Source organism: Larimichthys crocea, chromosome XXIV (assembly GCF_000972845.2).
Source record: "Larimichthys crocea isolate SSNF chromosome XXIV, L_crocea_2.0, whole genome shotgun sequence".
Lineage (NCBI taxonomy): Eukaryota > Metazoa > Chordata > Actinopteri > Sciaenidae > Larimichthys > Larimichthys crocea.
Window position 1 is genome coordinate 8,958,281 of NC_040034.1, and position 24,723 is coordinate 8,983,003.

General features: G+C 41.8%; 3 protein-coding genes across 6 annotated transcripts in view; 1 reads left to right on the plus strand and 2 right to left on the minus strand.

Moving 5' to 3' along the window:
- Positions 1–10,852, plus strand: part of fancm (FA complementation group M) — a 39,972-nt gene extending 29,120 nt beyond the window's left edge. Inside the window, exons 15-25 of one of the 2 annotated variants that reach the window (XM_027274823.1) lie at positions 4,822–6,736; positions 6,834–6,916; positions 7,443–7,511; positions 7,658–7,771; positions 8,065–8,230; positions 8,358–8,464; positions 8,576–9,045; positions 9,124–9,217; positions 9,335–9,656; positions 9,805–10,099; positions 10,181–10,852. In XM_027274823.1, the coding sequence (XP_027130624.1) occupies positions 4,822–6,736; positions 6,834–6,916; positions 7,443–7,511; positions 7,658–7,771; positions 8,065–8,230; positions 8,358–8,464; positions 8,576–9,045; positions 9,124–9,217; positions 9,335–9,656; positions 9,805–10,099; positions 10,181–10,298 (3,753 nt within the window). In that variant the 3' untranslated portion in view covers positions 10,299–10,852. Of the gene's footprint in view, positions 1–1,019; positions 1,148–4,821; positions 6,737–6,833; positions 6,917–7,442; positions 7,512–7,657; positions 7,772–8,064; positions 8,231–8,357; positions 8,465–8,575; positions 9,046–9,123; positions 9,218–9,334; positions 9,657–9,804; positions 10,100–10,180 lie in introns of those variants that run through there. The other variant, XM_027274824.1, reaches the window with a different exon arrangement.
- Positions 10,853–10,950: 98 nt separating this feature from the next.
- On the minus strand, positions 10,951–17,473 carry slc25a29l (solute carrier family 25 member 29-like). Its single transcript, XM_019259179.2, has 4 exons — positions 17,052–17,473; positions 15,292–15,335; positions 14,220–14,303; positions 10,951–13,263 (listed from the first exon to the last, which is right to left on the minus strand). Exons 1-4 carry the CDS (start codon positions 17,083–17,085, stop codon positions 12,499–12,501), a joined length of 927 nt encoding a protein of 308 aa, XP_019114724.1. The 5' UTR covers positions 17,086–17,473; the 3' UTR covers positions 10,951–12,498.
- Positions 17,474–19,294: 1,821 nt separating this feature from the next.
- wars1 (tryptophanyl-tRNA synthetase 1) lies at positions 19,295–24,719 on the minus strand. Of its 3 annotated transcripts, none has more exons than XM_019259178.2 (12): positions 24,662–24,719; positions 24,410–24,567; positions 23,145–23,260; positions 22,154–22,370; positions 21,761–21,869; positions 21,347–21,466; positions 21,006–21,188; positions 20,758–20,858; positions 20,423–20,535; positions 20,158–20,331; positions 19,940–20,080; positions 19,295–19,835 (listed from the first exon to the last, which is right to left on the minus strand). In XM_019259178.2, exons 3-12 carry the CDS (start codon positions 23,244–23,246, stop codon positions 19,677–19,679), a joined length of 1,419 nt encoding a protein of 472 aa, XP_019114723.2. In that variant the 5' UTR covers positions 23,247–23,260; positions 24,410–24,567; positions 24,662–24,719; the 3' UTR covers positions 19,295–19,676. The 3 variants fall into 3 exon arrangements, with proteins under 3 accessions (XP_019114723.2, XP_027130558.1, XP_019114722.2); XM_027274757.1 differs by having other exon boundaries at positions 23,145–23,256; positions 24,662–24,718; XM_019259177.2 differs by lacking the exon at positions 24,662–24,719 and having other exon boundaries at positions 23,145–23,256; positions 24,410–24,621.
- Positions 24,720–24,723: the final 4 nt, after the last annotated feature.

Sequence of the window (24,723 nt, forward strand, 5' to 3'; positions counted from 1 at the left end):
CAACACATTCTCTTTGACTAATTCTGGGCGTGTAGTATTTGTGGTGTTATCTTTGGGTTTAAAGTCGATCCACCAGGTGAGTTGGGGCAGAATGTGAGACCGACTCAGGCACTTCTGATGAACTTTGAGAGTGTCTCTAATTCTCCTTGTACAAGCGTCAATAAATAATACGCATAAGACATCAGAGGCTCCTTAACACTTTCTTTCTTCCTGACCTCACCTTGACCTTTGACTTCAGCAATTTCTCCACAACACAGCGGGCTGGTGACATAGGACAGTACATTGACCCTTAGTGACCTGTTAATCTTTCCAACTCTATCTGGATCAAAAGGTCTGTATGGCCTGACCAAGTGATATAAAGCTTAGTTGCCAGCATGAATAGACCGTTTTCTAACAGTGCACAGAGGCACATTTTCACTGAACTATTACTCATTTCTTTAATAAGGCAGTTTTCATTTTTAACAATGCTTGGGCTATTTCTAATTCTCACTCTACATTAGACTTCTTACTTTTCTCTTCACTGGCATCCTTACCCCGCTGGTTTGATGGCACCCTGTCGGCCGCGCAGGATACCACTCTCCGTGAATCACTTCCACATCATATGGTTTGCACAGATGACAAGTGCCGGATGATCATGATGTGTGTGTGCATTCTGGGGTGTAACGAGATCAGGTGGAAGATATATTTAATTTTGGGCAGATTTTAAAGTGGATTTGTCCTAAAATGATTATTCTGTAGAACGAGATCTAATTATCCATCTTTAGTATGGATTTGAATGTGAATTATACCTTAGACTTGTTCTCTGCGCTCCATGTGTGGCTCCAGTGAGTCATCTCTTCATAGGACACTTCCTGATTAGATTACTACATGAGCGTTAACTCCAGCTGTTTGAATTTGCCGTCCTGGGCATCACGTGTCCCAGTCCAGAGGCTGATTACAGCTCCCTGACCATGTTTCTCCTGCAGAGGGGATCTTTTCTTATACAACTCTTCTGTGTGTGTGTTCGTGTGTGTGTTTAGGGGGAATGTCGTTACGAACGGAGCTTCTTCCTTATCTCCACAAAGCTGATGGCCATGTGAAGAATGGACAGAAGAAACCGAAGAGCACAAGACTAAAACTACCAACAACAAACCCAAACCGTCTCGCATAACGTTTTCTGATCTCGAATGCATCGACGAAGAAGCCGGGACAAAACAAGACTTCTGTTCCACATGATACTGAGGCGCCTAATGATAACCTCACGGATCACCCGGCCCTGAGGCAATTTGTCCTCGTCCCTCAACAATGACTGCCCAGACATGGATGTGATTTTGTCATTATTAATGGGATGTCATAAAATCAGAGCACCCGGTCAACGAGCCTTTAAATTTAGACGAATTTCGCAATTGATGACAAATATTGATGAAGATGAAGATGTTGAACTTGAGGCCATGTTCTATCTTCCTAAATGGGATTCACCACCTCCTCCCTCCTCTGCTAAACTCTGCCTGGGTAGAGATGAGAACTGAAGGTCATCCTAGCCAACGTGGCGAGCTTCTGTCCCGATCTCCACCGTCACTGACCGAAGATTTAGAGGCCGACATGGCGCTAAATCACTTCCTCCCTCTCCACTGCGGCCTCATCAGCCCTTCCACGTCAACTTTACTCTGGATGTTGACGATGACGAAGATGAAGTGTTGATGATTTGCTCTGGCAATGCCTCACCGAGGGCGGACTCAAACAAGCCTCCAGTGGATAAAGAGGATGGTAAATCTATCATGATTGGCCTCATCAGGAGCAGCGAAGGAGCGTCAGCAGCAGGGGCAGCGTAGCAGCAGACAGCCCGACCTGGGATGAAGTTTTTGGGCAAGAGGAAGAGAACGATAATCATGATATAAGAGATACCAACATGGAGACAGGTGATGAGGTTTTCAAGGAAGGATGGGTTGGCAAGGACGCAGAAAGTGAAATAAAACGTAAGTCAGAGCATGACAGAGGAAAAGAGGGTTGCTGGGGTTATGTGGGGAATCTGGAAATGCCAGACTCGACAGATGGTGGTGTGTGAAAGACGACAGGGACCCTCACATCGACGACAGCATGGATCTGTTCGGGGGAGACGACCTTCCTACAGATGACCATACCGGCCTCCACTCCTGGTGTCACACCCCGGACATCCCCCAGAGCTGGAGACATTCATAGCATAGCAAAGATGTCTAACACTTTCCACACACATACCCCAACAACTTCATTCAACACTGCACACACAGCTGAAAGTGCGCGTAGGTTAAACACAGCACATGATTTAACAGGCATAACTCCACCCGCTAAGCTCATAACTCAGGCACAAAACACCCATAGCAGTACAGATAATAAACATAATTCACACACCCCAGCAAGCAAACCTGTAACTACAGTTCAATGACACGTCATGTAAATCTCCCACAGTGCAAAGAAATTCAGATTCATCCGGCAGCCCCCATGACTATTTCCCTATCAACTTCGAACTCGGATACTCACAGGACTCTGAGGAAGAGGAAGTGGTGTTCCTGCCCCACGTACACTGATCTCTCCACAGCCTAAAATGCCGGCGTCTCCGACTCTTCCACCCCCTATAACAGCTTCCATAGACTGACAAAGCCTCCCAGTCCAGTGACCCTAATTTCTCTACACCACAGTGCTGTCAGAGCACAGGAGAGAGAACCGTCCTCTCTTCTGGCTTCACCTTTCATGTCTAAAGGTGGTGCGCTCCACTCTCCAATCTCATCACCAGGAGTTAGGCGGACACCCCTGCCTGGTTATGCCGGGCCTCGCACCCCGTCATTACTCTCCAGCTTAAAGCGGAGACGACTGGAGGGCCACGCGGCAGAGACAGAGAGCACACGTCAGGGATCTGTCTGTGCGGCTGACTCCCCCCTCCTCATCCAGGTTTGTGCCATGCAAGACATGTTTCTTAAACGTTAAAATGTCCAACTTTGTTTGCTTCTTTCTGTAAAGATCTCTGAATTTTTTCTGTCTGTCCACTTCTTTCTTAGTGGAGAGCATCAGTGACAGTGAGGATGACGTTGTGGTCCCTAAAAGAAGAAATCAGAACAACCTGTTGTCGTCCCCAATGTGGTGAGCAAGGCCTGTTGATATTGGGCTGCGTTTAATGTTTTTTTATTAATCTGCTGATTGTTTGATTTCAAACCTAGAATAATTATTATATTTAATAAAATTAACAATTTATCACATCTTATACAGTGATTATATATATTTTTAAACATCTGTTACATGTTTATTACAGTTTATATACGTTTTTCTTTGTGTGTGACATAGTCAAAGAGGGGCTAAAAGTGTAACAGAATATACAGGCATCAACACATGATGAGGTTGCAATCATAACCTTTAGTACAGAACAACAGGATGTCTAAATCAGATATCTGTTGCCTCTGTCCATCTTTCCAGGTATCTGCAGTTGTCATGGCAACCTAGTCATGGCATGTACTAAAGGAGCATTTTTTTTCCCCCTGAAAGAAAAACGTATTTTGACAACATATATCACATAACACAGGACAAACTTGCACGTGTTCGGCCACGATGCAATGTGTATGTACCGCACGTAATGTAACGTGTTTTGGTCTGTTGTCAAAGACCTCCCGTTACGTGGACTCTCCTGTGGTTGTGAACAGGAAACGTGTAGCTGCGCTTAACACGGTAAGATTTTCTTATTAGCCGCAAATACGCCCCATTTGATTTGAAACACTTTCACTTTATACTTTGCACTCATAATGTGGTTTTGATAACACGCATATCAGACCATTGACTGTGCAGTAAACTGACTCGAGTTGAATAGGTGGTACAGCGTGTTATGGAATTTTCTATCCTTAGGTTACACAAGGTCACGTGTGGGTCTTGAGGTCCTCAGTATTAGTTGTTTGGCTTTGATTGGGAACAACAGGTGCCAGTCTATCTCAACACTGTGGTGACCAGGGTCGAAGAGACCTGTTGCTGCCTTCTTAGACATAATAGATAGTAATAACACCTCCTGACCTCACCATTGACCTTCGACTTCAGCAATTTCTCCACAACACAGCAGGCTGGTGACATAGGACAGTACATTGACCCTTAGTGACCTGTTAATCTTTCCAACTCTATCTGGATCAAAAGGTCTGTATGGCCTGTCCAAGTGATATAAAGCTTAGCTGCCAGCATGAATAGACCGTTTTCTAACAGTGCACAGAGGCACATTTTCACGTGAGCTATTACTCATTTCTTTAATATGTCAGTTTCTCATTTTTAACAATGCTTGGGGCTATTTCTAATTCTCACTCTACATTAGACTTCTTACTTTTCTCTTCACTGAGCATCCTTACCCCGCTGGTTTGATGGCACCCTGTCGGCCCGAGCAGGATACCACTCTCCTTGAATCACTTCCACATCATATGGTTTGCACAGATGACAAGTGCCGGATGATCATGATGTGTGTGTGCGTACTGGGGTGTAACGAGAATCAGGTGGAAGAATATTTTAATTTTGGGCAGATTTTAAAGTGGATTTGTCCTAAAAATGATTATTCTGTAGAACGAGATCTAATTATCCATCTTTAGTATGGATTTGAATGTGAATTATTACCTTAGACTTGTTCTCTGCGCTCCATGTGTGGCTCCAGTGAGTCATCTCTTCATAGGACACTTCCTGATTAGATTACTACATGAGCGTTAACTCAAGCTGTTTGAATTTGCCGTCCTGAGCATCACGTGTCCCAGTCCAGAGGCTGATTACAGCTCCCTGACCATGTTTCTCCTGCAGAGGGGATCTTTTCTTATACAACTCTTCTGTGTGTGTGTTCGTGTGTGTGTTTAGGGGGAATGTCGTTACGAACAGGAGCTTCTTCCTTATCTCCACAAAGCTGATGGCCATGTGAAGAATGGACAGAAGAAACCGAAGAGCACAAAGACTAAAACTACCAACAACAAACCCAAACCGTCTCGCATAACGTTTTCTGATCTCGAATGCATCGACGAAGAAGCCGGGACAAAACGAAGACTTCCTGTTCCACATGATACTGAGGCGCCTAATGATAACATCACGGATCACCCAGGCCCTGAGGCAATTTGTCCTCGTCCCTCAAACAATGACTGCCCAGACATGGATGATGATTTTGTCATTATTAATGAGGATGTCATAAAATCAGAGCACCCGGTCAACGAGCCTTTAAATTTAGACAGAATTTCGCAATTGATGACAAATATTGATGAAGATGAAGATGTTGAACTTGAGGCCATGTTCTATCTTCCTAAATGGGATTCACCACCTCCTCCCTCCTCTGCTAAACTCTGCCTGGGTAGAGATGAGAATCTGAAGGTCATCCTAGCCAACGTGGCGGAGCTTCTGTCCCGATCTCCACCGTCACTGACCGAAGATTTAGAGGCCGACATGGCTGCTAAATCACTTCCTCCCTCTCCACTGCGGCCTCATCAGCCCTTCCACGTCAACTTTACTCTGGATGTTGACGATGACGAAGATGAAGTGTTGATGATTTGCTCTGGCAATGCCTCACCGAGGGCGGACTCAAACAAGCCTCCAGTGGATGAAGAGGATGGTAAAATCTATCATGATTGGCCTCATCAGGAGCAGCGACGGAGCGTCAGCAGCAGGGGCAGCGTAGCAGCAGACAGCCCGACCTGGGATGAAGTTTTTGGGCAAGAGGAAGAGAACGATAATCATGATATGAGAGATACCAACATGGAGACAGGTGATGAGGTTTTCAAGGAAGGATGGGTTGGCAAGGACGCAGAAAGTGAAATAAAACGTAAGAATCAGAGCATGACAGAGGAAAAAGAGGGTTGCTGGGGTTATGTGGGGAATCTGGAAATGCCAGACTCGACAGATGGTGGTGTGAAAGACGACAGGGACCCTCACATCGACGACAGCATGGATCTGTTCGGGGATGACGAAGCCTTCCTACAGATGACCATACCGGACATCTCCACTCCTGGTGTCACACCCAGGACATCCCCCAGAGCTGGAGACATTCATAGCATAGCAAAGATGTCTAACACTTTACACACACATACCCCAACAACTTCATTCAGCACTGCACACACAGCTGAAAGTGCGCGTAGGTTAAACACAGCACATGATTTAACAGGCATAACTCCACACGCTAAGCTCATAACTCAGGACACAAACACCCATAGCAGTACAGATAATAAACATAATTCACACACACCAGCAGCAAGCAAACCTGTAACTAACAGTTCAATGACAGCTCAATGTAAATCTCCCACAGTGCAAAGAAATTCAGATTCATCCGGCAGCCCCCATGACTATTTCCCTATCAACTTCGAACTCGGATACTCACTGGAGGACTCTGAGGAAGAGGAAGTGGATGTTCCTGCCCCACGTACACTGATCTCTCCACAGCCTAAAATGCCGGCTGTCTCCGACTCTTCCACCCCCTATAACAGCTTCCATAGACTGACAAAGCCTCCACAGTCCAGTGACCCTAATTTCTCTACACCACAAGTGCTGTCAGAGCACAGAAAGAGAGAACCGTCCTCTCTTCTGGCTTCACCTTTCATGTCTAAAGGTGGTGCGCTCCCATCTCCAATCTCATCACCAGGAGTTAGGCGGACACCCCTGCCTGGTTATGCCGGGCCTCGCACCCCGTCATTACTCTCCAGCTTAAAGCGGAGACGACTGGAGGGCCACGCGGCAGAGACAGAGAGCACACGTCAGGGATCTGTCTGTGCGGCTGACTCCCCTCCTCATCCAGGTTTGTTTGCCATGCAAGAAACATGTTTCTTAAACGTAAAAATGTCAAACTTTGTTTGCTTCTTTCTGTAAAGATCTCTGAATTTTTTCTTTCTTAGTGGAGAGCATCAGTGACAGTGAGGATGACGTTGTGGTCCCTAAAAGAAGAAATCAGAACAACCTGTTGTCGTCCCCAGATGTGGTGAGCAAGGCCTGTTGATATTAGGGCTGCGTTTAATGTTTTTTTATTAATCTGCTGATTGTTTGATTTCAAGAACCTAGAATAATTATTATATTTAATAAATTAACAATTTATCACATCTTAATACAGTGATTATATATATTTTTTAAACATCTGTTACATGTTTATTACAGTTTATATACGTTTTTCTTTTTGTGTGTGACATAGTACAAAGAGGGCTAAAAGTGTAACAGAATATACAGGCATCAACACATGATGAGGTGCAAATCATAACCTTTAGTACAAGAACAACAGGATGTCTAAATCAGATATCTGATTGCCTCTGTCCATCATTTCCAAGGTATCTGCAGTTGTCATGGCAACCTAGTCATGGCATGTACTAAAGGAGCATTTTTTTTTCCCCCTGAAAGAAAAACGTATTTTGACAACATATATCACATAACACACGGACAAACTTGCACGTGTTCGGCCACAGAATGCAATGTGTATGTACAGCACGTAATGTAACGTGTTTTGTGTCTGTTAGTCAAAGACCTCCAGTGACGTGGACTCTCCTGTGGTTGTGAACAGGAAACGTGTAGCTGCGCTTAACACGGTAAGATTTTCTTCATTAGCAGCAAAGTACGCCGCATTTGATTTGAACACTTTCACTTTAATACTTTGCACTCATAATCGTGGTTTTGATAACACGCAATATCACGGACCATTGACTGTGCAGTAAATGACTCATTTGTTCTCCAGACTGATGAAATGGAGGGCGAAGCCGCTTCTGATGATGATTTCCAGAATGAGTCGGTATTCACACGCAGAACTGCAGCAGCTGAGAGGCAACAGGTCCAACGGGGCAAAGCCAAGGTCTGTGTGGCAACAGGCGGTTCTGTAGGATGTTATCATCTAAATCTGAATTCAATCATTTATTTGTCATGTTTTCATATGACTGCATACAACAGGGTGACTAATCTGTTTACATGCAAACACAGCTGTGGTCATTGATGTGTTACTAGAAACAAAGCTGCTAATGTTTATCAAAATACCATCATATAAACCCTCGTCCTTACATAAAACTGTCACGTCTGTAAATATCTGTCAGATGCACAGACAGCTTCAGCATCCATCAAGCCTGACATTTCCCGCCGTTCCCTTCTCAGCACGACGTGCGTCGAAAAGCGCGTCAGTTCCTGGACGAAGAAGCGGAGCTGTCAGAGGAAGACGACGGGGCAGATGTGTCATCTGATGAAGAGGATGGAGAAGAGGAGGATCATTCTCTTGGAGGCTTCGTGGTCGACAACACACACTGCTCACAGGGACTCAACGGTACAAACATCATGGTTCTTCCAAGACACGGTTTTAATGGATCTTCAGTGGAGTGTCTGAGCTCAGGTAGGCTGAAGGTTTTGTGCTGTAACATTTACATTTGCGCTTCCTGTCCTCTCTCTGTCAGAATCGGAGATGCATGGTGTTTACCTGAAGTCAGTGAGAAGCCCTGCAGTCCAGGGCAAGTTCAAAATGTCCTACAGAAATCATCACAACATGGACATATTTTCACAGGTATACTGCCACCAGCCTTTCTTTACTCAATGCAAATAAAAACCTAAAACTTTAGTTCATTTTTATTCTAATTATTGACCTCCAGTCTATGTTCCTAACTTTTGGTCCCAGGTCCCTGAGATGGATGAAACCTATGCAGAGGACAGCTTTGTGGTGGGCAGTGAGGTGGAGGAGCTGGAGAGCAGCGAGGAAGAGGCTGAAGACATTGAACTTATACCCGAAGATTCATACGTGGACGGGAAGAGGCAGTATGCCACCAGAAGGCGTGTTTTCCTGCACAAAGCCAGAGCAAGAGTCGGCACTAAGACTACAGATGAAGCTCCACCAGAGCGGAGAGCTGGGGTGAAAACCAAGCGCCCCCGTGTCATACGCATGGATGATTCTAGTGAGGAGGAGACAGAAGTAGTTAGTAAGAAGGGAAATCTCAACACAAGAGGTGGTGTTGCTGACACCATGTGGCCAAAGGTAGTAGAGCAACAGAAACCCTCGTCTGCCTCCTCATCTTCAACCATAGCGTCCAAAGTATCACTGCTGAGCAATGCACAGAGGCGATCGGTGGTTGAAGATCAGCAAAAGGAGAGGTAAAGACACATTTTCTATATAAAAAACAAACACAAACATCCATCAGGCACTAGAGCATTGTTTTCTTTCTCCTGCAGATGTCGCCAGAGGTTAGAAAATCAGCATTTGCTCTCTGACGAATTAGACTTTACAGAGTCAGAGATGTTGTTATCCTCCAAGAAACAACCCCAGGTACGAGCAGACATGATGACACCTGTCCATAGGGTCATACCAAATGTGTAAAAGTAATATAAATGATCAGAAAAACCTAAGATTAACTATATTGAGGGTTTATTTCTCTCTGTCCAGACTTTCCCTGCCAACTCCACCGTGCAGGATTCATCAGTCGTTGCTCCATCCACAGCGGTTTGCATTCTGGTGGACAGCCGCTGTATCAGCAGCGGAGTGGAGCTGATAACCAGCCTGCGTCAACACCACGCTGCCACCGTCCACGTCTGCTCGCTGGACGGCAGCTACTTCATTGTCAGCAACCGCATGGCCGTGGAGAGGTACAGCCAATCAGATCTGGCCGCAATGCAGAACCGGAAGCGATTGGCTGAAAGGGTGAACAGCTTGCAGGGATTGTTTGAGCGTGTTTGTCTGATAGTGGAGAAGGACAGAACCAAGCCAGGTCAGTCAGTCAGCCTATTGCTTTGATGACTTCATGTTAAGACAAATGTAGTTAAATATTAGTCTTGTACTTTACAGGTTCATCATTGATCTACTTTCTGAGGTGACATATCATATCCTCCGGTTTTCTATAACTGTCCCCGTCACAGGTGAAGTGTCACGTCCCTTTCAGCGTACACAACACTATGACAGCACTTTAACAGCACTGGTGCGCGCCGGGGTGCGCTTGCTGTGGAGCAGTGACGTTGGAGAGAGCGCCGGCTTGCTGGCAGACCTGGCAAAACTGGAGCAGCGTAAAGGCCAGGGCATCGCTGTACCGCTGGAGGTCAAAGGGCAGCACAGGCAGCAGGCCCTGCAGCTGTACTTGAGCCTGCCCTCAGTCAACTACGTCCATGCCCTCAGCTTGAGCCACAATTTCAAGTCAATTGCTCAACTTATAAACAGGTAAAGGAAGTGTGTGCGCATGTGTGTATCATGGCACAGCAATATTGCATCTTCTCACCTCCTTTGTTGCTCCTCCTGCAGCTCCATCGAAGCCATACAGAGGGGAGGCTGTATGAGTCGATCCAGAGCTGAGGAGATCTACTGCTTCCTGCGCTACTCCTGTGACTCCTTCCTCATCAAAACCAGCAAAAAGCAGTAAACAGCAGCGTGGAGGAGAATCTGAGATCAATCTCAACCAGTCGTGCTTTATTTATTTTAGGTCTCACCTGGGACTGTTGCTGCTGCTTAAAATAGCTCCATTTAATCTCTCAATGAGAGAAGAGCCTCATGATTTTGGTTCAACAATATTGCACAATAAATTGAATGAGAACCCCGCTCAACTTAGTTATACTACATCGTGGGTTTCATGATATAAAGGCATATTTGTTTTATGCCGTTTTTCTTTGTAATCACTTGGGTGATGAATACTTTGTGCATAACAACCCAACATTTGATTGACACTTGAATATTTTATAATAATGAATACATTTGAATGAGGTGAATATGGTGTAATTTCTTCAATAAACTGCTATTTTTGTACATTGTGTTGAAGCGTTTTAGTGCTCCCCTTAAAAGATTTAAAAGTCTGTGTCGAGTACAACCTGTGATACACATATATATATAAAGGGGTTGATTTGTTTATAGATTTCTTACTTAAACTCACTTAAGACTCATTCATCTTTTCATTCCTAATCTTTTTCTCCTGAGGAGTTCTTCCTTTCTTCTTATCCTGGTTGAGATTACATAAATACCTAGTAATATACCTAGTATCCATAACTGTACCAAGAACCATGACTTTCAGAAAATGTGAGAAAAAAAATGTGGCTTTTATTTCATCATTCTCTCAAAAAAAAGAAAAAAAAAAATACACAGTGTGCATGCTGCTTTGGTGCAAGATATTGTACACAAGTAACACAAAGGCAACGTTAAACAGTAAAAACAGCCCAATCATGCATCACCCAGCGGTACAGTCAAACAAACCTACACAAATGTACATCACAAAGTAGAGAACTCTCAAAACAGAAAAATTGTAATTAAAGAAATCTAAAGCCGAGAGAGATCTTTACATTTAAAAAGGATGACACAAGAACAAAATCCACCACATTCACAGTATGTACATTGTTTTTGGACTACCCCAAAGCAGTTTTTGACACTGTAGTCTTCAAAATCGGCCACTGATTTATAAGAAAGGTAACATGTAGATTTGAAAAAAGTAAAATTTCATCCATTTTAAACCTACAAAATGTAAAACATTTAATTTAATCAGCTGTTAACTGGATAAAATACAGAGGTCAGAGCTGTTCTCTCTGACTTAGACCGACTGTCTTAGCAGTTAATGGGAAACGGAAGAAATTAAAATCGAAGTGAAAAATATTTTTTTATTCGTACATGTGCTTAAAATTGTAGCATAAGGTGCTTGCACTGGACACTGTTACAATGTCCAACGCGAAAAAGATTGATGACTGCATCTGATTTGGTTTTAGACATCGATTGTGTGATTATAATTAAACATCTTAGAGAAATTATTACACATGATTTTGTGTCTAAACCATTTTGTTATACTACAATCAAGCCAACATCTGTAATTTCATTATGACCATCGGCGTAAAAAGGCAGATTATTAAAGTAGACCCCCCCCAAAAAAAGAAAATGCAATAAAAAGATAGTTGTAACCTCACACTTGACTAAAACTTGACAGTGTCGACAACTTTGACCTCAGAGGAATACAACAATATCTACACAATTACACGTACAAGGCATTCATTGTATTTGTAACCATTTTGATAAGATTATGAAGTGCTATGTTCACTCTGTATGGAGTTAACGGTAACGGGATGACTTCATTTGGACACCATGAGGAGAGAATATGATGGACTGGTCAAACGCTTCAAAATGAATAAATTAAATCTTTAAAATCACAATTATCTCACTGATGGAAGTTTGAAAAAGCAACAGTACAGATGCATTAATGTTCACAAATATGCCAGACTTTGTAGACTTTCTTTGGTAACAGTCACTATTACTGAGTACTTTAGGCATGTCTAAGACCAGTTGTTAAGATGAAGTCCAAACATATTCCATTATGACCTGAAGCATTTCTTTTCTTTTTGACTCCACATTTTAGGAACGTCTGTAACCGTCACCGTACAGTAACGTATGTAACCGTCAAGTTTCCTAAATTAAAAGAGAGTGTGTACAAAACCAAGGATGTTTAAAAACAGACCATATTTACAAATGCAGCTTTTTTATCTTAAAATATATATTATTTAAATACTACATGTGGTCACTTTGCTGAAGCTCCTGATGCTCATCTAGGATCAGTAGGATTTGCTGATGACTGTAGTAGCTGCACAGCGGCTTTACATGCTGGTCGTCTGCGTCTGCAGAGGCTGCAGCTGGACGGACTGCGGCTCCGAGTCCTGAATGCTACACTCTTCTCCCTCGCGCATGTACAACAAAAACAGAGTCACGGTGGCGAATGTCGTAGCATTCACCGGAAACGCGCGGAGCAAGGTGGACGTGAGTCCACGTGAGAACACCCTCCACCCTTCCTTCTTCACGCTCTGTCTGACACAATCCATGATGCCACTGTACTGGTTCACCCCGCCGACCCCGTCCGCCTGAAGACGCGACTTGATCACATCCACGGGATAGGTGGAGAGCCAGGACGCGATACCAGACATTCCCCCAGCAAACAACAGCTTGGGGATCATGTAAGGGTCTTCTGGCTCGCAGCCCAGGGAGCGTGTCAACATGTCATAAGTGAGAAAGTACACACCGAAACCAGGCGTCTCGCGCAGCAGGGTGGTCACCATGCCGCGGTTGATACCTTTGATTCCCTCTCTATTGTAGATTCTCACCAGACAGTCCAGGGAGTTCTTGTACATCTTCCTCTTAGACTTCTTCTCTCCGGTTCCTTGCATCTGCATGCGTGTCTTGGCTAACTCCATTGGGCAGCAAATGACACACTGGATGGCTCCAGCAGAAGCTCCAGCCAGGAACTGGTTAAGAGGCGTGTCGCAGCCAAGCTTGCGCATGGCGTTGCCCTGGACGCCAAAAACTATGGCATTGATGAAGGTCAGGCCCATCATTGGCGAGCCGATGCCTTTGTACAGGCCGAGAACCTGCAGAGACAAAGACCGATTACTGAGATCACCATTGGTAATTAAGTCCTAGAATGTATGCATCACTTGTACTCTTTAATTATTTAATGACTCCTTTAAATGAAGCACAGCATTAATATTGTGCTGTCCAGTAATGAGAGAGCAACAACTGAGATACCAGATGTTATAAAATCCTGTTTGATGCGACGTTTTAAAGCCTTGAGGCCATCACAGGAACATAGCAATACTTCTAAAACAAAAACATGATAAATATTCGTGTTTGTTTCTTCTTGCCTGCGGATGTAGGCAGCATTGTTGTTTGTCATATCAACCCTTAATCATGGCAGCTAAAGAAAGAAGCAGATTAAACATAGCTCACAACACTTTTCATGCACTTTTACGTGCCTAATTTCCAGGGAGGACTTATCTAGCTCTAAATAATGAGTGAAAACAGGAAAAGGAGGACAGACTAAAAAATAATAATAATAAAAATAAAACACCAGAAGAGACGACGACAGGATCATTTTTTTCAGGATCAAGTTTACATGAGTGACAAAATGTTTAAAATTAGGAGAATTATTCATTTTATCATTGTACTGTGAGAGGAATACGATCCAATACCTCCATGTGAAACAGCGATCAGAGATTCATAGAGACCAAGCATACTCTACTTCAAATGGCACGACGTCCAAAGCTTTATTTAGCACATGCAGGTCTAAGCTCCTCTCTGACCCCAGCTGACAGACACTCCCCCCCTCCGCCCACCTTTTCACCCCTAACACCCCATGTTAGGAACTTGCCGAATGACGCCTGTGTTTAGAGATAGGATTGCAGCTGGACACTTTAATTGGATCGGCCTCCGCGTTGGCACGTTAAGCAGCACATGGCGTTACTCGACAGCCATGACATATTTAAAAAGCAGCCCAAGAAAAAATAATATTTTAAAAAACGGAGTGAAACATTAAGAGGAAGCTTACCGACTCCTGGCGTATGATTGACTGGAAGCAGTGATATGTCCCACGGTACAGAGGTTTGTCCACATTTTGAACTTGCAGCCTCACCTGTGGGTGACAGCCCTCATGTTAGAGTTGTACGGCAGCGAAATAAGGCCACAACAACTATAATCCACATGTTTTTAATACAGGGTTAAAGGGAAACAAGCAGGCAGCAGTGCTTTGAAATGGTTGTTTTCAGGATAAAAAAGGATGCTTAGGGGGTGCAATATGAGGGAGGAGAAAAAAAAATCTACGGATTATGAAGTTGTACAAAAAACAAAATGTCCTCTGTGCTTTATATATTTCTACAGCTCAAGACAAGACATTGGGTGAGAGGGGAGGGGGGAAAAAAAGACCATACTTGACCATACTTACTAGGTCACATTTCCATGGAGAGGTTGTTTATTTCTCTCTCTCATCTACAACACAGTGACATTAAAAGCAAGGCACAAAAGAGCTACAACCAAACCATTCACCATCTCTGTGTGTATGTTAGTGGAAGCTGCAGATTTAAACAATCGTGTGCTTGTTTTCACTTCTTTCTGTGGCTTTGAGCCAGAGTACTGCGTAAAACAGGTTTATGAATCCTAACACACCATGTGACTCTGAATTGAAAACAATGATTTTTTTATAATCAGAGAATGACGTAACGGAAACGAATGTCCATAAACAGTCTATGATGAATGATTATTTAATTAAAATCTAAAAATGAAGGGAGTGCACCTCCTTAAACTTCTGATCATACAAGTATCTGTCAGATGCAACAATACTACTAACTTGTTTGGTGGTGGACAACGATATAAAGAAGCTAAAGTTCTCTCTTTTACAGCCTGCTGAAGGTGTTACTCTCTATACTGTATAAATCCTGATATTATTATTAACAACAAAGTTAACAAACCTTCAGTTATCAATCATTCTAGCTCAGTTATGTCATTCCTATTGTAACTGTGTAACTTCAGAATCGTCTGACTTACGACATTTTAACAGTGCGGTACTGGATCAGGTCGTTGCCTAACATTAGTAAATAGTGAAGATGATCGAACAAGACACCCACCTTCACAGTGTCAAATGGATGTCCCACCAAAACACCAGCAGCACCTGAAAAACAAGAGACACGATTTAAAAAGAAATAATAGTAATGGTGTGATTACACTATAAATTACCAATTAGTCATTAGTCGTTTGATTTGGGGGGGGAGTGGCGTGTGATCAGGTGATTCGTTTCACAACAGCAGAGTCAGAGCAAAGAATCAGCTGGTCACTGCACTATACCCAGTGACGAAAGCTTAACAGTGCCCCGCGTCCTTGACATATACCAACGAGCCAAAAAAATCAATTCTACACATATTATATATTAACTTCTGACCATGTCATATTAGGACCTATCGGACTAAAGATATTCAAATCATCAGAGATCTAATGATGAGACGTAACGCACTCGTGGTTGACTGCTGTGTTAGTACACAGTTCATTTCAGTTTCATAATGAATCTTCTTCTTCCTTTCTCACGTCTGCAACCACAGACAGAATGAGCTGTCATTACTGATGAAGAATTAATGATTACAAAAAGATTTTCAATTAAATTACTGCATATGTGATGCATTTACTGTTTTTATTTACTGTGTATCTGGTCTCTTTTTATCTAACGTGCTAAGGACCTTTTATTCTTACATGTGTCCAAAATAAAGTTAAAGTTGAGGGATTAATAAAGTATCTCTTCTTCTTTCTTATATTACTACTGATAATAATAATAATTCATAATAATAATATTCAAACAGTGTCCGAGCACTGTTGCATGGATGTTTATCAAAGACTATCACTCTTACTGTGCTTTCTGCACAAAGCAGTGCAGCTCTTTTCATTTTAAAATCATCATTATCCATACATTTATATCTTCCAGTACTTGTTTTTTTTTTTAGTTGTTATGCACCAAAACATTAAGACAAACCTGTTTCTGACGAATGAATAACAAAATAATCCACAGTTGTGTTGGTGTCACAGTTTTAGGGGGAATATCTAACAGCACAAATCAGGCTGTATATTCCAACTCCAAAACTATCAACCCAAAGTCATCAACATGCTCATTCACGATCTGCTTAATTCAAATTCATTCAAAGATTCAACCTCAATGTCTTTTTTTTGTGTTTTTTTTTTTAAATCACACCAGGGCCTGTGCTCTGTAGTGAGATTATCCGGATGTGCTGCTGCAGTTTGGGATGACCTTGGCCTTGGGAGGGGGAAAAGACAAAACAGCTGAGAAAATTCCCAGGAGTTTAGAGAGTTTAGAAAGAAACACAGACAACCTCCTTTAAATTAAAAAAAATAATAATAATAATAAAAAAAGGGTGTTGGTTACTCCCTAAGGAGGAAGAAGGAGTGGTGAGGGTTATTTCACAATACATACTGATAATGTCATCATATAATAATAATGATACTTTTAGAGTATCCGACACTGTTTTTATTCTTATTTTAAGATTAGCTGCATGTGAGCTCAATAAATAAAACACATTTTTTAGGATTTTTTTTTTTTTATGAATGACAACACAACATAAACTCCCTGAGCTCCAAATATGGAATGCTACTTCACGTTACATCCGGTAAATTATCCTGCAGAGTGTTTAAAAAAAAGAGAAATAAAACCAGCTGAAGCTTCTTTTTTATTGCTATTATTATTATTTGAAGTCTCTAACCTGTCTTTATTGTTTGTTTATAATGTCTCTCATACGTGGCAGCTGGGAGGGGACAGACAGACAGACAGACAGACCTGGAGCTGTCCACGCGTGGCTAATGCTAGTTAGCTTCCTCTGTTACTTACCTCCTATACAGCCCGCAGCGAAGTCCAATGCCATCCCCCTCACAAATCTATCGTTTGTGTCAAAGCGTGTTAAACACACAAAGCCTTTCAGGAGGGTTGGTACTTTGTTCTGTCTAAATTTGGTTATTTACAAAGCCCCCCCCACCCCTTGAACACCAAGCAGGTTCCAGATTGATTTCTTCCGATTAAAGACAATCACACGGACTCGGAACTTAGTTGTTGTTGTTTTGTTTTTGTTTTTTCTCCCCCTTGCTGATGTGTCCTCACTTCTCACTATTAAAGGAGGCTCTCCTACAGCCAAAGCTTTTTCTATTTCTGTAACCGTGAACTGAAGAGGCGGGTGTTCAAAGTAGAGAGAGAAGAAGAAGAAGCGTGTTTGCCCTTTTTTGACGCAACCCAATCGGATTACTTGGAGGTGAACAACTCCCCTAGCGGGTACTGTCCGCCCCTTAAACCCATTGGCTGCTGGAGCTGGAGCTGGAGTTGGTCTCTGCAGAAAACTATCACTATCATTTGCTGATCCTTCCCTTTCCCGGCTTTCCCCCGACGTCAAAATCAACAGTGTTATCATGACGGATAGCGTCAAGCATGCAACTAGAGTTCAACTTCACACACACGCACACACACACACACATGTGCAGACCTGCAGCTGCAACAAGTCTCTCTATGTAAATGGGAATCAGCATTAATGCATGTTACTAACTAAACTTCTTCCCCAGCAGTTTCTGTGCTCTGTCATCTAGCAGGTTCTCGTGGATCCACTACACATATTACCACTGTCATTATTGCTGCCATATCTCCATTACAGTTTATAGTTAGTTGATGATTTGCTGCTGCTGTGCATCTGTGTCTCTCTATCTCTATCACAGGTTCCACTGCTACTGTAATCATTTTATCATTCATTGTAATTCATTGTCATTTTATCATTCATTGTAATTGTACAATATGTTTGTGTTGATTTGTCCTGTACACGTGACATCTATTGCACGTCTGTCCGTCCTGGGAGAGGGATCCCTCCTCTGTGGCTCTTCCTGAGGTTTCTTTCACCTTTTTTCCCTGTTAAAGGTTTTTTTCTGGGAAAATTTTTCCTCACTGGAACCGAGGGTCTAAGGACAGAGGGTGTCACTCCCTGTACAGATTGTAAAGCCCTCCGAGGCAAATGTACTTTATGACTTTGGGCTATACAAATAAAATCTGATTTGATTTGATTCAATTACACATACAAGGAATTTCCTTTGATATTTTGGTGCATAACAACAAACATATCTGCAAGAGTCAATAAACATAAAAAGAAACACAAAAATGTGAAATATATATGTGCAGGAATGTGCAAAATTTCACAGGATTAAAGGTCCAGGGTAGGAATTGAATGTAGTATTCGTTAGTGTGTTTTAATTAGTGTAAAATCACCTGAAAAAAAGAATCATTGTGTTTTGTTTGAGCCCTGAGAGTGGGTCCTCTTCCATGGAGTCCGCCATGTTGAACCGCTATTTTTCTACAGTAGCCCTGAGCGGACAAACTAAACACTGACTCGCTGTCACTTTTGCTTTTTATGTGAATTTCGCAGAGTTTTTGAGGGTGGCTGGTTCAAGTGCAACATGGACCAAAGTACATCTCTCCATGTACCTCCAGAATACTTTGCACATTCATAAATATGGACAGCTGTACTTAAGAATTTCTTATGATTACAAAACAAAACTAGTGAGTTGACAGCTTGGCTAACGGCTGTCCAGTGTCATACTTGTATTCTTATTTTTCTAATCCTAAAATAATGTTTAAATGCAGAATTATGCCTACATAGTGAAGGTGTGTCAGGTGCAAGAATTATGCATCTATAATGTAATACTTACATTAAATAAAATACATATGTATTAATGATTTGGAACTTGTTTAATGTTTTACATGTGTTTTAAAAAGATATATTTTTTGTTGTTCATGTACAATTTAATGTTTAATAGTCAGTAAAACTTCTTCACTCTTTAATTACCTTGAGTCAAGTCCCTTAATGATAACAATACATTTGCTTTAGTTCTTTTGAGCAAGACACTGATAGCCTACTAAGCTCTTAATACTAAAACTCTTATAATGTGTCTGCTATCATCATTACAACTATCTCTTAACACCATAAACAACATAACAACACAGTTTTTTTCCAATCAAAGTAATCCCTCTTAACAGTTTTTAGAGTGTGTATGTGTGTAACTGTGTTGTTGTTGGTCACTAAGCAGATTTATGCAACAATGTACATTTGTACTCCACTTTAATAGTCTTTCATCCGGAGCTGATTTCAGCGCTCATGTGATGTTACAGCAGTGCTGCAAACGCAAAACACTTCATGAAGACAAATGTGTACATTTGGTGCAGCCAGCGGGAATCTAACAAGTAGCATGACAATTAGCATGGAGGCTCGGGCAATGCCATGCTTGAGTTTGACACGGCGCAAGCACATCATAGTTCCAGTAATTTACATTTCAATTTCTCTTCGGTCAAGAAGCAGAGTATGTGAGAAAATGTCCGTCTTCTCATAATAACATATTAGGATAATCTTCAATGGAAAAAGATGGATTAAATTATTTCTTTTTGTACTGGGATTTGTGACATGATGCATGTTGACACTCAAGCAGTCTAGAATTTAAAATTTAAAGGCCTGGGTGTCATGAACTGCTTGACTGTCTCGTCTGTGACTTGTTTGCGTCGCTCTTGATGCTGGGCGATCATTGGCTGCAGTGTCTCGATCAAAATCTTCTTCAGTTCTCCTGTTAGGAGAGCTCCACTTGCGTAGTCCTGCAGAGAGGAGATTGAATGAACACAACAAAGGAAAGAGTGTGATTCAAACAAGAAATAAAGCCTGGACAATATCATTTGTTTTCTCTGATGTCCACCCTTACCTGTCTGATCTTCTCCACTTGTTCATCGTCCTCCAGGAAGAAAGTCAAGTACATGAAGGAGACGTCTACGTCTGGGTTTCCACCATACTTCCTGTGCTCCTCCACTGTGTCTTTTCCTCCCGAAAATGCATGTTTGTTGATCTGTGAGTAATAGTGAGTCATCAATCATACACAACATAAATCCAACTACTGATTGTAATAACTATTGATAGCAGCACCTTGTTTTTGATCTGCTTGGGCGTGTCAGTGAGGAAGATAGAGGAGTTGGCGTCACTGGCGCTCATCTTGGTCTGTGCTCCCTGCAGGGCAGGGAAGAAGGTGGAGTGCAGCAGCGCTGGTTTGGGATAACCGATCCTTGGAGCTACATCACGGGTCATCCTGAAGTAGGGGTCCTGGATGAGCAAGAGCGTAGATACAAATACGTCATTGCAACATACAATGCTAATATGTGTTTTTTTTTTTTTACTGTGGTGCTGTCCTGACCTGGTCTATGGCGCAGGGGATGAGACACTGTATGTCCTTTCTGCTACCGAAGATGTGTGGGAAAGAGTTACTGAAGGACGGTGCTGCCTGGATGGCTGGAAAGCTGATCTTTCCTGAATAGATGAAAAATAATAAACACCATGAAGGACCAACAAAACTATTGACACTTTGAAATCACATCTTGAAAATATCCCTTTGTGTTTGGCAGCCAAATATGAGAATTTGGCCTTTTTAAAATTGCAGCCCTGTAACCAAAAACTAGACACTTGATTTCATATTTCTTCCTCTTCCCAAAGTACTGTGAGCTGAGTTCAATGATTCTTCAGTTGTCTTACCAATGCAGTCACTGTCTGTGAAGCCAAAGATGCCTTTGACCTGGTTGAATGTCACATGCTTCTGGATCTTTACCACATTCCTGTAGAATTCAGGTGATGCACTGCAGAAAATAAAAAAGGAAATAATAAAAAATAAGACTAAAATAACATTTTTATTCCAATGTTGGGGCTTCTAACACATCATAGGAAACCTTAGCACTAAGGTCTGCCAGATGGGAATATAAAAACAGCTTGTTGTCATATTTTACCCCATGTAGTCGAGGTCAGAGAAGATGAAGGTCTTGTTGACATCAAAGCCACAGGCAATGATGTCCTTGGCATTTTCCACAGCGAAGCGGTTACAGTCTTCTAGTGTTAGATCCTTCCACAGGTACTTCTCATCGTCAGTCAACTGGATCACCAGGGGGATGTCAAATACATCCTGCAACCATCTGGAACAAAGAAGTTTTAGTTATAACTCTAAGATCAGCTGTACTGGTGAATGATTTGGATCATATTTTGAGATTGTGCATTGCTGATTTAACACTTAACCCTGCCTTTTGGGTTAGACAGCTCTTTGATATCAATACATTATCAAGGGTGAACTCACTTGGTGAAGATAAAGGGGATGAGGTGACCAACGTGCATGGACTCTGAGGACGGGCCTCTGCCTGTGTAGAGGTAGAAGGACTTGTTCTTCTCATACGCATCCAGTACCTGATGCATATCTCTGCCAGGAACAACAACAAGAGGAATTTATTTACATTCCTACATGATCTGTCACCTTCTCGCCATCGTTTGTTTTACTTAACAGGAAAATCTCAATTAGGTCAAATGTTCAAATGTAAATTTGTATGCTGACTAACTTCCCTTCGGTTTCAGAATAACTAAATATAAAAGAGGATGTGCCACATGTTGAATTGTGAAGCATGCATACGGTGGAAGTCAAGAATTAGGAACTAGAAAACGATAATGCCACAATGACTGAACATTTCGGAACCTTTCCAGTACCTAAAATGCTGACCTGTGTGAAAAGAACATTCCTCTTCGGAGAAAGCGGTGAGGTTGCTGTCCCGCGACTTTCTCTATTCTGTCCACCAGTTCCTTGTCAACTTTACTGCTGCCAAACCTCACTATGGAAAGACATGACACAAGGTGAATTGTATAGCTTAAATGACATTACACTTAAATTATCCCCATATTAAAAAATATATTACTGACATTCATATTTTAAGTTAAAAAAAAATACATTTGACATATAACTTTCAGCTCTTTTTTTAGGCTTGAAGATTGACAGGAAAGAGGGAGAGAGGGTGACGTATAGCCAAGGGCAGAGAGCTGAAATCAAACCAGGTGAGCTACTTAGACAGCCCAAACTTCAGCTTCAGGCCTGACTTGAAACTCATTTCAATCTTACCTATGAGTTTGTCGTAATCCACTCCCTTAGCGTTGGTGGTGGAAACGTTCCAGGGGTCAACTGTGTCTTCATCGTCAGCGCCATCTGCTGCTGGCCCGTTGTCAGGAGCAACAGTGTTTTCTGAGGGTGGACAGCCTGCTTTGTAATCCTGACCTGTCATCTGTTTGTAGTCCACTTTCAGTTTTAGCAGCAACTGGACAGCAGCGTCGATATCAGCCTGAGGAACCCAAACACTGCTGTTAGATGACACACAGAAATAAAAGCAGCCAAATCCCAACAGATTTAAGCGGCGGCGTAAAAGCAATTCTCAGTCCACCCAAATTATATACCAGTGCAGTTAACTTTGTTTTCAGCTGTTTTACCTGCTTCTTCTAAGATTTCTGCACGCGCTAAAACAATGGAGGTGGATGGAATTTTATTTGTGGTTCTCACAAGAGTTAAAAAAAAACTCCAGTTAAAGACAGCCACGTGTCAATCTAGAAACAATGCCCGGGTTACTCTGGGTGAAGATATTAAATTTAAAGTTAAACAGTTACATTTTGGGATTTTTTTGTGCAGTTAACTTGGATTATAAGAATATCACAGTGTGTGTAATTTTATATCACAGTATTGTGTTATATATGCACACATATGTAAGTATATAAAATAACTACAGGATTTTTTTTTGGCTAATGCAGTAAATGAAATACCTAACAAATAAAAGTACATCACACTGATGCAAGAGTCTAATTCAAATCTAATCTGGGCATAAAATAGTCACTGATTTGAAACATTGCTTCTAAAAGTATATTACACCCACAGATATTAAAAGACTAGTTATTGTGGTATAGTCTTGAAACCGGGGCAATTAAAAACAAAACCTACTGTAGGACTAGGTACCACTGGCAATAAGTGATAACATATTCTTTTTCAATTTAAATGAACCAACCCATTAATAACTAATCCACAGAGTCATATTATCATTTTTACACAGTCGTTTACGAGCACTTACTTTCTGAGCTTTCGCTGTTTTCAAGGCTCTGACTTGGTCTCCTTGTGCTGTCAGTTTCTCGTAGAGCTCCACAGGACTCATGGCTCCTTCACAGTCTGTCATCGTCTTCACACTGGCTTGTAATCAGAATCAGAATCAGAATCACTTTAATTCGCAAAGTACGTGTGTACATGTCTGCAGTTACACTTCGCTCTCATAGAACATACAGATATAGACACAGGTACAGTTAAAAAACAAAACAGAAAACTTGACACGTAAAAGTAGACATAAACATAATAATACACTTTATTTAAAAGCGCTTTCCTGGATGTTTAAAGACACTAAAAACACATTAGACTAAGCTAAGCATTAAAAGCAATGTGTGTTTTTGTCAGTGATTTGAAGGTGGACAAGTCAGTACAGTCTGGGAGAGAGTTCAAGAGAAAGGGGGCAGCTACATAGAAGGCTCTGTCGCCCCAGGTTTGGAGCTTAATCCTGGGTGGCAAGAACAAAAAACTATGTACATATAAAAAGGTATACATATATATATGTATGTACAGACAAGGACAAAAATGTTGTAATGTGAGGGTGACCGGTTCAAGTCCAGCATGGACCAAAAATATGGAAGGTGGACTGGTAGCTGGAGAGGTGCCAGCTCACCTATGAGCCCATGCATATCTTTGAAAAAGGTAAACATATATATGAGCCTTTGTACTTGTACTGTATGTGTGTTTGGATGTAAATGTAGGAAAAAAAAACAATTAATAAAGTGTATCTCTGTCTCTCTAATAAAGAATATAGTGATTAAATATAAAAGATAACGTGACATGTTCTGAATATCATCTAGTATGGAGACAAACAGATATATCCAGGTATATTTGAATACAATAAAAATACAATAGAATAAAATACTGAGGTAGAAAAAATAAAAAATAAAAACACAGAATGGGACACTTAAAAAACACAAGATAAACAGGTAGATAATGGCAGGATGATGGTGACAGCACTGATGATATGACGGTAGTGTTATTATTAATAACAGTATACAGTAATAATAACAGATTTAAGGTTTTATCTGTGTCTCCTTCCCCAGCAGCTGTGAACACTCACACACACACACACACACACACACTCACACACTCACACACAGCACAGCTGACTGAGCTAATCGTCTGTTACTAGATCCACGTCACGCTGCCGCCACGTGTCATAGATGATAAACTTATAGACGCTACATTAAATAACTGGTTGTCTGGTGTAATTACAGATAAATACAGTGATCGTACCGTGCAGTGTTCTTCACTCAGCTCACTCATTTAACTTGCATCAGCCTGTGTGAGCTAGTGTCGGACTCAAACTCTCCCCTCGACAAAACGGGGTTGCTCAAGAGTTCCGCTATGAATTAATCGACGGGAGAAAAAAAAAGTGCCAGCTTGGGAAAACCCTGTTGAATAAATTTAATACACTGAATGTTTATTATATTTTACCAGAAATTCAAGTTAATATATGTAACACGAGCATCTTCGCTAAAAACCAACCGTATCTGCTGCTAGTACGATTCGGAGGAGTGAGACAGCCGCTTCTGTTTCCGGCTTCCTTC